Here is a 12893-nt window from a genome sequence, read left to right on the forward strand (position 1 = left end):
GTCAAGCCCTGATTATTATTAAAACTATTTAAATCTTCTCTCCATTAAACAAATAAAAAATAATGAACATTTCACAGGAGGGCTAATGTAGTAATGTAATGTGTTTTTATATATTGCATGTATGGCCATACACGCAAAGCACATGAGGCGGGTTCTCTTCACACCACCATCAGTGTGCAGCATCCACTTGGATGATGCGGCGGCAGCCACAGGACAACAACCACAAATCACCACACACCATCTATAGGTGGAGTGGAGAGAGAGTGATAGAGCCAATTCAGTGGATGGGGATGATTGAGAGGCCATGATGGGTAAGGGCCGATGGAGGGAATTTGGCCACACACCAGGCCCCCTTACACCCCTACTCTTTACGAGAATTACCATGGAAATTTTTTAATGACCACCGAGAGTTAGGACCTTGGTTTAACGTCTCATCTGAAAGATGGTGCTCACTGACAGTATAGTGTTCCCTTCACTATACTGGGTCATTATTAATCACACAAACCACAGGTTGAGCGCCCCCTGCTGGCCTCACTAACACCACCGCTAACAGCAACCTAGTTTCCCCATGTGGTCTCCCATCCAGGTTCTGACCAGACTCAGCCCTGGTTAGCTTCAGTGAATTAAGGCTGATTTATACTTTTGCGTCAAACGTACAAGTATGCTCTGGCACAGCCTGCGCGCGGTCGCATAGCCTTGCCATGGCTAACGCATTCGCTGACAAACACCTCTCAAAAATGTAACTACACATCGCAACAACGCGTAGCGCAAGCTCTGTGATAAGCAAGCTGTGACAAGTGTGGGCGGTGCTAAGAGCCACAAGCCCGATGAAGCGAGTATTTACAAATGTCGAGTTCCGTAATGGAGCTCAAGATGGAAACTTTTGTTTTGTGTTTACCTTACACTGTCAGAAATAAAGGTACGTGAGCTGTCACTAGGGTGGTACCTTTCCAAACATACACGTTTGTACCTGAAGGGTCCATATTGGTACCTCAAAAGTATATAATAGTACCTAAAAATTTTAAGAGGAACACTTTTGTACTTTTTAGGTACTAATATGTACCCTTGAGGTATTAATATGGACCGTTTAGGTACAAAATTGTACCTTTCAAAAAGGTACCACCCCAGTGACAGCTCGCGTACCTTTATTTCTGAGAGTGTGTGATTAAAGTTGTTGCTTGTCTGCCCATTCCCATTCTCAGAATGTGAGAGTTTTAGCTACTTGTACATTAAGGTAGCGTTCAGAAAAAACTAAATTCCTGTGAAGAAACTTGACACAGAGTGGCACAAAGTGTTATTGCAGAGCAACACAAACAGCACACAGGCGCCGTAGGTCACACCGAGCACTCGACACAGAGAAGTATAAATCAGCCTTAACTGGTCTTGGGCTACAGGGTGATATGGTGGTGATATGACTAATAATATCTTCAAATGTATATAAAAGTATAAGTAAACCCAGGGGCGTCGCTAGACCCAATTTACTGGGGCACATGCCCCAGTAACAATCTCCAGTTCCACAGTAAATGCATTGAGATATGATTTACTTCATATGCAAGTGTATTTATTAAGAGTGGTAATTCCGAAATAAAGACGTTATTCTCTATTTGCAACCAAACCAACGCTGGTGAAAGCAATGTGTTTAATCAAAAGCAAACTGACGCATCTGCGCGTCTGCGCAGAGAACCCGCGCGCCTCTCGCACGCGCTACTCTTTTGCCAGTGTGAGTCCAGTAATTAACATGGCCGCCAATAAAGTAGGCTACTTGCTTGTCACGCGGCGCTCATGCGTTGTAAAACCAGCGTAACAGCCTTTTTTGTTTAGCTAGTCGACAAAACTAAAGTTTAAACAATCTGATGGTGATCTTACTAAGCATGCCTCCTGATAGATTTGTTTGTATGAAGCAAAAAGGAGGGATGACGAGTCAGGGAGGTAAAGACTTAATAAACCTAATTATCTGCCATGTGTCAAGTCTAAGACAACAGATAATTTTATAAAACATCATTTTTTTTTGTATTTTATTGAATTATCTATAGAATTTCATTCAAATGAAATTAATATTTATGCAAAAGATTTCTTAAATGATCTTAGCATCATTCCAGTTGTGTCTAAACATCGTTTTATAGCTACATTTAAGAAGATTTAGAATAATAATTGTATAGTAACAAGAATACTTTTATTTATAATAAATATTTATTAAAAAAAAATAAACAAAAAAAAAATATATATATATATTTATTTATTTTTTTTTTAGGAGGGGGAGGGGCGTTGCTAGACATAAAGCTCTACTGGGGCACCGCCCCTCCCCCTCCTAAAAAATAAATAAATAAATATATATATATATTTTTTTTTTGTTTATTTTTTTTTATAAATGAGTAAACCTCAAGGAACATATTAAAATAATATTAAAATAATAATTTAAAAAATCCTTGTCATGAGCCCTTGAATAAAACACATAATAAAACATATAGTCCGAGTCTGAGCATTAATGACAGCAGAAGTTTGAGTTACCAGGATGAGAAGCACTGTTTAGTGCTGATGACCCATTCAGAACTGACCAGAGAGCCTCCACAGAAGTGATTCCCTTTCCTGAAAAACACACACATTCTGCAGTTCAGCTTTTCCTCCAGAATGTTTACGGGTTAGTTCACTCAAATAACTAACTATGTTAATAACTACTCACCCTCATGTCATTACAAACCCCAGAGAATGTCCTGTACTGAGCACATGAAATATCAAAGACATGTCTTGTGTTTTCTATAGTCTTTCGTTATGAAGACATGAGGGTGAGTAATTAATAACAGAATTTACATTTTTGTGTGAACTAACCCTAACCTTAATTTGAACTATTTATATTGTGATGCACATGAAAGCAGCAGCACTGACCGGTCTCTGAGGCTGACGGTCCAGGGGGAGTTTCCAGGTGTGCCGCCCACGATCCTTAACCTGGACCTCAGTCGGTCTTCACGCTTTCCGCACTCATTAAACTCAACCTCAGCTTTTACACACAGTGGACAGGATTTACATTAGATTCACACACATCAGAGTCTGCGCTGCTCACTGTGTGTCATGTGTTTGACTTACTTGTTGGACCGATGATTGGCACTTTCTCTCCAGCTGTTACAACATAACAAACACAGAAAGAGAATTAAAACTAAAGTTAATAACAACGGTTTCATTAATAACATGACATATAATGAATTGGAAACTGCATAACTTAATTAGTAATTATTAAGCCACCAGTAATTATGGTGGCTTGAGAAAGCCAAGGTACTGTTATACTACATAAACTTATTATTCTTCCGTCTTCTTCTTAGACTATTTTAAGAACGCATCTCCTCCTAGACCGTTCATACTATAACCACCAAACTAACTCCAAACCTCCAAACTACACTGAATTAAGTTGCTATATCTTTTCCAACTGATCCAACTTATGGTTTTCTCAAAACTGACCTGGAATATTCAGAAAAGTCCCATTGACTTAACATTGGACCAAACTTTGTGACCTCATAACTTTGTGCCAGACTGTCATACAGACCTAAGTTTGGGCTCATTTAACTCAGACTATCTGCCAATCACTAATGACCTTTCAACTTACTAGCCACACCCTAGCAACCACTTACAGCACCCTAGCAAGTGTCCCATAGACTTCCATTATAAAAAACTGCCATTGACTGTAAATTGGACATACTAATAACATACCAATTCATGCTAATAACATACTAATCCATACTAGAAACATACTAACAAGCATACTTATCATACTAGCAAACATGCTAATTCATACTAAATTCATGATAACAACATGTTAGAAACATGTTAATTTATACTAGAACCATACTAATTTATGTTAGCAACTGCCTAGCAATGCTTTTTCAACCACTCAGAACACCCTACCAATTGCCTAGCAACAACTTAGCAACCACCAAACATAGCCTTAGCAACAACCTAGCAACGCCTTAGCAATGACCTAGAAACCACTCAGAACACCCTAGCAACACATTAGCAATGACCTAGAACACCTAAGCAACCACCTAGCAACACTTTAGCAACCACCTAGCAACACCTTAGCAACCACCTAGCAATGCTTTAGCAACCACCTAGCAACCAATCAGAACATCTTAGCAACACCTTAGCAAGGACCTAGAACACCTTAGCATCTACCTAAAGACACCTTAGAAACTGCCTAGCAACACCTTAGCAACCACCTAGCAACGCCTTAGCAATCACCTTGCAACTCCATAGCAACTGTCTAGCAGCACTTTAGCAACCATCTAGCAATGCCTTAGCAAACGCCTAACCACCACTCTGAACACCCTAGCAACTACAAAGAACACCCTAGCAACAGCCTAGCAACACTTTAGCAACTGCCTAGCAATGCCTTAGCAACCATTATAAATACCCTAGAAACTACCTAGCAACATCTTAGCAACCACCTAGCAACACCTTAACAACTACCTGGAACACCCTAGCAACCACCTAGCAACACCTTAGCAACCGCCTAGCAACCTCTCAGAACACCTTAGCAATGGCCTATCAATGCCTTAACTACTAATCAAAACACCCTAGCAACTGCCTAGTTACCACTCAGAATACCCTAACAACTGTCTAGCAACACCTAAGCAGCCACTTAGAACATCCTTGCAACCACTCAGAACCCCCTATCAACAGCCTAGCAAGAAACGTGCTAATCCATACTAGAAACATGCTAACCTATATTTCAAGAGTTCACATTTAGCTGATGATTGATTATAAATGCTTTGGCATGATGTCCCGGGAGAGAGCCCTGAGCTCATAAGATCCTCGAGCCCGGGGCTCCCTCCCGTTGCAGGGCGAGAGGGGAGTGTGAGCTCAGGTAGGTCTCGAGAACTCCCCTGCTGTAGTAGCTAATGAACAGATAGTGATTGCTCTTAAGAGATAACTACTTACTAGGAGCATGTCTATGGTGCCGATTTGGATTAGTCAATTAACTGACGGTGCATGTTTTTGGATGGTGGGAGGAAACCGGGGAACCCGGGGGAAACCCACGCGAACACAGGGAGAACAAGAAACTCCACACAGAAACATCGGCTGGCTTAGTAAGGACCAGTGACCTTCTTGCTGTGAGACAACAGTGCTAACTACTGGGCCACCGTGCCACCCATCTAGGAAAGGAGGAGGAGTTGGGGTGAAAGGGGGGGTTCATCAAAACAAAGATGGCTGTTATATAGAACTTAGAGTATTTACAGAGGCTTAGGAATCGTATGACTGGTGAATCATAAAATGGATAATGCGGGACCGGCTGCAAACAATCATAAGCACATGATCCTCTCAAAATTAGTTTATAAATAAACTTTATGTAGTGCCAGCTGTTTCGAACTTCTTAAAAGATACTTCAGTTATTTAAACATTTAAAGTACTTGAAACTTTCAGACTGAGCTTTCTCAAGCCACCATAAAGTTTGTCTACGAACTTTACTTTTCTAGTTATTATTAACTTTGTATAGAGAGAGTATAAGTTATTATTAGTATAACAGAATAATTTACTACTAATAATATTATACTATTATAATTAGCTGAATTAAAATTTTATATAACACTATTAAGTATTACAATTAATTTAAACACACATGTATGTGTGTCTGTGTATCCATACAGTGCTCAGCATATATGAGTCCACCCCATTTTGAAAATGAATATTTTTATCTGTTTCCCATTGAATATAGGTAATATATATTGGTGCATTTAAACGAAAACAGATTTATTAAACAGATGTATTTATTAAATTATTATTTTAGTCACAGAACATCTTTAGAAGTGGAAAGATATTACATTTAAATTCAAGCAAAATATTGCAAAAAAAAAAAAGACAAAATACAACATTTCAACAAAATTGTATATATTTTTGTTTCTCTTGATTTTTGCTTTTTCTGAAAATTGTATTCAATATTTTTCCCTAACATATAAATTTGGGCTACTAATATTTGAACCATTATTGTAAGTTAGTTTGTTAAATAAGCTCCAGATTTGGCTTCAGTACTGACTAATCTAATGTATCTGCACAAATATAATATTGTAAATCATCCTATAGAAAATATTAATATGTGCTAGATATGTTGGCGTTTCATTCTGCTGTGGCGACCCCAGATTAAAAAAGGGACTAAGCCGAAAAGAAAATGAATTAATAAATGAATGATTTGCGGAGGGGTATTCTCATATATGCTGAGCACTGAATATATATATATATATATATATATATATATATATATATATATATATATATATATATATATATATATATATATATATATATATATTTATATACAGTTGAAGTCAGAATTATTAGCCCCCTTGTTTATTTTTCCCTCAATTTCTGTTTAGCGGAGAGAAGATTTTTTCAACACATTTGTAATCATAATAGTTTTAATAACTCATTTCTAATAACTGATTTATTTTATCTTTGTCATGATGACAGTAAATAATATTTGACTAGATATTTTTCAAGACACTTCTATACAGCTCAAAGTGACATTTAAAGGCTTAACTAGGTTAATCAGGGTAACTAGGCAGGTTAGGGTAATTAGGCAAGTCACTGTATAACGATGGTTTGTTCTGTAGACTATGGAAATAAAATAGCTTAAAGGGGCTAATAATATTGACCTTAAAATGGATTTAAAAAAATTTAAAACTGCTTTTATTCTAGCTGAAATAAAACAAATAAGACTTTCTCCAGAAGAAAAAAATATTATCAGACTTACTGTGAAAATTTCCTTGCTCTGTTAAACATAATTTGGGAAATATTTAAAAAAGAAAAAAGTTCAAAGTGGGGCTGATAATTCTGACTTCATCTGTGTATATATATTTAAGTAATTAAGTTAATTCTGCTGTAGTGACCCCTAATAAAGCAGGGATTAAGCTGAACAAAAAATGAATGAGTAAATTACAATGAATGTGCTATTATATTTAATATTAATTTATAGTGATTGAGATCTTGTATATGAACATTTTCTCCTCACCGCACTGCTTGATGGCACAGTAGTCAAACTCAGTCTTGGGGTCAGAGGTGTAGCACCAGGGGCCGTGATGATCTCCGTCTGGGTTCCTGCAGTAGTTGTCTGTAAGGTTTGCTTCTGGGTGTGTTTTGGGGTTTATCCTTTAAATATAAGTCCAAGAAGTTGATGAAAAAATAAGGCTTAATGTGTCACTTCAGATAAGTTATAGGAATACCTATAATTATTTTCCATCTGTCGGTCTTACTTGGTTTTGTGAGGTGTGTTGATGCTCCATTTCTGGCAGAGAATTCCTTTCCGGGTCTTGCGGACCACACCTCGATAGTTTTTGCCGATTTCATTATAGCAATCTAAAATAAGGAGGACACAAATCTAGTTGTTTATCATCTGATAAAGTCCCTTATCTCATTTCTTATCAAGGGTTGCCACAGCGGAATGAACCGCCAACTATTCTGGCATATGTTTTACACAGCGAATACCATTTTAGCCATAACCTAGTACTGGGAAACACCTATACACACTCACATTCACACACTAACACACACACACACACACACACACACACACACACACACACACACACACACACACACACCGCAGCACACGGAGGAAACCCACACCAACACGGGGAGAACATGCAAACTCCACATAGAAACACCAACTGACCCAGCTGGGACTCGGGACTGCTAATCACTGAGCCACCATGCTGCCCAGCACAGTTTTTAGTATGTGTGTAAAACTGAAGGTGTAGTTGCTGTTGTTCTCCACTAGCGGGTGCAGTTTTACCTTCAGCCTCGATGTCGTCAGCGCAGCGTTTGATCTGCAAGCAGAGAGCCGTCCGCATCTCCGGGAGAGAGGTAAAACACCACGGCGCTTCAGAGCCGTCTGGGTTACGACAGTAATTCTCCTCTAAACCCCTTATAGAGAAAAACACAGAGTCACAGTTAACTTATTTCTATCACCTTTATCTACATTACATTCTTAAAATTGGAAGTTGTATTCATATTCCTTTGTATCATAATCATACACACTGGTTTGTGTGGCCACAGCATGACCATTTACCACATGTTGTTGTTATTCTATTTATTTGCTTATAGGACTGTTCTTTAAGTAATTTTCAGATAGGAATGTTTGTTAAAGTCTTTATTCAAATGTTACAGGGCAAAAACCAAATGAATCACACATTACACAGACTCGTAGTCGGGGGGTCCACTGAAAAAGGTCCAGAATTTGGTCCGTACATGAGCTCATTTGTCCTATTTTGACTGCTGTGCCATCTCGGTCAAATTAACCAATCGAAGAAGGCTTTAAGACCAAGCGGAATCCTCTGTTGGCTGTCGCTTCAGTGTGACTTCAGCTAATTAGATTTGCCAATGCTAACAAATAATTTTCATGGGTCCAACATCCTGCAGAAAACGTACAATCCGACGTAAGAGAAGTCATCTATCGCTACAGTATTGTTGAGAAAACATTTTACAAGTAACTTTTATTCTAAATCTTGGACCTTATTCTTGAAACAAAAAATAAACGTGTGAAGCACCAAAAGCCGCTCATATTCAAATCGATTTAAATAATATTTTGGCTAAATATAGTCAAAAAATGTGGTTATGGTGACCATAGAATAGTGCTTAAAATGTCACTAAAATGCAGCATTTAAATGTCATAATTAAATAGAAAATGAGGCATATAATGGCCAGTGGTGGAAAGAGTACTGAAAAATCATACTCAAGTAAAAGTACCATTACTTGCCTAAAAATGTAGTGCAAGTAGAGTAAAAGCGTCTGTTGTAAATATTACTCAAAGTGTGAGTAAAAAGACCTTTCAAAAGTACTCAGGAGTAGCGAGTAGTGAGTATTTACGCTTTAAAAGCTGATGCATTTACATGTAATTAGCGGACTTGTGTAAACTTAACTTTCTGTAGTGCCTTAATTATTGCCCAACAGACACACAACATCATAAGACGTTAATATTAGATTCGTTTTAGTTCGATGTCAGGTGACCAAAACTCAATGTCTAGTCAGCCTCTAACGACAATGTTGTTTTGATGTCCAATAATAATGTCAAATGATGTTGATTTTTGGTTGTGTTGGAAAGTGACCAAAATCCAATGTCGAGCCAACATCTTAAACCAACGTCATATTGACTCAAATACTGGCATTTATTCATCAGGCGGCAACCAAAATCCAACGTCTGATAGACGTCATATTGGTAACGTCCCCACAACGTCATTAGATGTTGATATTTGGTTGATTTTAGGTTGGACATTGATGTCGGCCTGACGTTGGGTTCTGATGTCAACACGATTTTCATTTGCAAACAAAAGCAACGTCCCCACAACAATGGGGTTTAATTTCAATCAGACATTTTGTTGAGGTCTTGTGCCTGCTGGGTGTTTAAAGCCAATCCTATCATCATACAGTAAACATCCGTCATCTTCTCATCAGTGACATGCATCTAAACATTGGGTTTCTGGGTCAATGCGTGTAAAGATTTTGGACATCTACTTGAACACTTTTAATGCTTCCAAACAGTTTGCTGCAATTATAAAGCGCACATGTCTTGAGGTAGTTCATTATGATGCCATTTACCTCTTTACTTCTATGTGTGATTTGATTGGACAGAAATCACAGGACTGCTTTTTCTAATCCTCATAGACAAGAAAAAATACAGTAGTGACTGCAGGTTGAAGGAAAGTCATTCATTCATTCATTCATTTTCGGCTTAGTCCCTTTATTAATCTGGGGTCGCCACAGCGGAATGAACCGCCAACTTATCCAGCACGTTTTACGCAGCGCATGCCCTACCAGCCGCAACCCATCTCTGGGAAAGTTGAAGGAAAGTAGTGGAGTAAAAGTACAGATATTGCACTAAAAATGTACCCAAGGGAAAATAAAAGTGCACATTTTTAAAACTACTTAGTAAATTACAATTCCTGAGAAAAACTACTCAATTACAGTAATTTGAGTATTTGTAAATAGTTACTTTACACCCCTGATAATGGCAAAAAAGGTCCACTTTTCTGAAAAAAGAACCACCGCTATCACTAGGCTGGCTATGGGCCTCTTACAAATCACTTTGATTTAATGCAAGAATATATGAAGATCAGACAAAAAGAGGAAGATACAAAAACGTTAACTTAACACTTTAATGAGAGAAAGACCTATGAAGCATTGTGAATAACACAAACAATTAAAAATGTTTGAGAAATAGATACTCTATAAATCTATGAAAGTTTCTGGTTGTATCTATACAGACAAAATATTTTAGGTTTGTAAAAACATTTAAGTATTTGAAACGTTTAACATCTAGTGAAGCGCTTAACACACTGTGACTCTTTGATTGGTGGAATTTTCTGCAGAGCCTTATGGGTAATGTAGTTTTCCCCCTGCATGAATTGTTTTTAAAATGGGCTGATTTCATTCAGCAAAAGCATTTGGAATCGGTTAACAACTGCAAAACTCACAACTGGTCTGTGTTTAATGGTCAATCAGTTATTGTTAAAATCCCTTTCAAAGAAAATGAATGGAGATTTATTTAGAGAGCCACACTGTTGCTTCCTATGGCAAGTAAATAAATCATAAGTTTTGCACATTCAAACTAAATTATTTGCTTGTGTGTTTTCAAGATTTTTGAGACACATTCGAGCCCCTTTTGACTCACTTGCACTCGTAGGTTTTGGGAAAAAATGGGTGTTCGTGGGGTTTCTGGGCGTCCCATCGCTGACAAGGGATTCCAGAGGTTGTTTCGTTGACTTTGCCCCTGTAATCCTCGCCTCGACCCCGAAAACAGTTAGTGGTGTAGCTGGAGCGAAGACGACGCTTGGGAGATTCAGCTGCAGGACACAAACAAGAGTTTCTTATTAAAGAAGGTCAATTGGACAATCCTTATTTTTTCATGGAATGTTATACACAGTATTTTTCATAAATGATTTGGTGTTTACTGACGTGAGGGTGGGATCAATCTGTCACTCAAATAAAATCCATCAACAGAAAACCAATTAACCAATCAATTCTCCAAGTATAAAACCATGCCCCGCCCAGCATTTCACTGACTGGTATGATGATGGGATCAACCTGTCACTTAAATGAAATCCACCGACAGTAACCCACAATCATCCAATCAAATCCTGACAGACATAATCAAGCCCCGCCCAACATTTGTTTTGTTTTTCTGATTGATTTTTACTGATGTGAGGTTGGGATCAACTTGTCACTCACATGAAATCGTCCAAAAGCAATCAATCAATCAATTCCCCATACAAAAGCAAGTCCCGGCCAATATTTGTGGTTCTTTTCTGGTTGGTGGTATGGGGCGGGATCAAACTGTGACTCAAATGAAATCCACCAACAGTAATCCACAATCATCCAATCAATTTCTGGGTGAGGGTGGGACAAACCTGTAACCCACATAAAGCTATGGGCACACTGGGCTTTGTGTGTGCGAAATTCTGTCGTGCGGCGCTGCGAAAAGGGGGGGGATTAAACAAGCGGTTGCTCCATGTTTTACATTTCTGCCCAGAAAGGTCGTGTTTTGATCCTCGATTGGTCTCATGCAGTCAAGTGATGCGATTTAGCAGGTTAGAGTTCACCAAGTTTGAACTTTGCACCGCAGCAACCTGCGAAACTTGATGCATGACCCCGCGTTTCCGGTCTGACGCATTCGCGTGCGTATGAATGGAAGTCTATAGGAAGAACAGTCAAGTGTGACCGCAGCTTGAGAACCAACAACAGTAAACCACAATCATCCAATCAGTTCCTAATAGACCAAATCAAGCCCCGCCCAACATTTTTGTGCTCTTTTCTCTGATTAGCGTTAACAGATGTGAGGGCGGGACTAACCTGTCACTCACATAAGATCTACCAGCAGTAAACCACGATCATCCAATCAATTTCTGACGGACATAATCAAGCCACGCCCAACATTTTTGTGCTCTTTTCTCTGATTGGTGTTAACAGATGTGAGGGCGGGACTAACCTGTCGCTCACATAAGATCTACCAGCAGTAAACCATGATCATCCAATCAATTTCTGACGGACATAATCAAGTCCCGCCCAACATTTTTGTGCTCTTTCTCTGATTGGTGTTAACAGATGTGAGGGCGGGACTAACCTGTCACTAACATAAGATCTACCAGCAGTAAACCACGATCATCCAATCAATTCCTGATGGACATAATCAAGCCCCGCCCAACATTTGTTGTTTTCTTCTCTGATTGGTACTTACAGATGCGAGGGCGGGATCAACTTATCACTCTCATGAAATTCACTAAAAGTAAACTACAATCATCCAATCAATTCACCATGTACTAAGTCAAGCCCCGCCCAACATTTGTTATGCTCTTCCCTCGTAGGTGTGTACAGATGTGGGGGCGGGATCAACCTGTCACTCACTTAAGATCCACCAACAGTAAACCACAATCATCCAATCAATTCCTGATGGACATAATCAAGCCCCGCCCAACATTTGTTGTCTTCTTCTCTGATTGGTACTTACAGATGTGAGGGCGGGATCAACTTATCACTCTCATGAAATTCACTAAAAGTAAACTACAATCATCTAATAAATTCACCATGTACAAAGTCAAGCCCCGCCCAATATTTGTTATGCTCTTCTCTGATAGGTGTTTACAGATGTGGGGGGCGGGATCAACCTGTCACTCACTTAAAATCAGTAAACCACAATCATCCAATCCATTCCTAATGGACATAATCAATTACGCCTCACATGTTTGTCTTGCATTATAGAGAAAAAAATATTATTGCCACTTCTGTTCCATATTTTAATATAAAATATTATAAATATAAAATATTTTAATATAAAACTTTAATTTTTTCAAGTGACTCTTGACCGATCAAAATTTGCATATTCATAACAATGTTACTCTAGTTTGTCTTGTGAACTCAATGCA

The 12893-nt window shown here is 38.5% G+C and overlaps 1 protein-coding gene across 1 annotated transcript in view; it reads right to left on the reverse strand.

Moving 5' to 3' along the window:
- Positions 1-12893, reverse strand: part of mst1 (macrophage stimulating 1) — a 31151-nt gene that overhangs the window by 7649 nt on the left and 10609 nt on the right. Inside the window, exons 8-14 of the mRNA XM_056460570.1 lie at positions 10646-10817; positions 7772-7902; positions 7233-7335; positions 6992-7128; positions 3082-3114; positions 2884-2995; positions 2509-2586 (exon numbers count right to left, since the gene is read on the reverse strand). Coding sequence (XP_056316545.1) covers positions 2509-2586; positions 2884-2995; positions 3082-3114; positions 6992-7128; positions 7233-7335; positions 7772-7902; positions 10646-10817 — 766 coding nt within the window. The remainder of the gene's footprint in view (positions 1-2508; positions 2587-2883; positions 2996-3081; positions 3115-6991; positions 7129-7232; positions 7336-7771; positions 7903-10645; positions 10818-12893) is intronic.

This window comes from Danio aesculapii, chromosome 6 (assembly GCF_903798145.1).
Source record: "Danio aesculapii chromosome 6, fDanAes4.1, whole genome shotgun sequence".
In the NCBI taxonomy this organism is placed as follows: domain Eukaryota; kingdom Metazoa; phylum Chordata; class Actinopteri; order Cypriniformes; family Danionidae; genus Danio; species Danio aesculapii.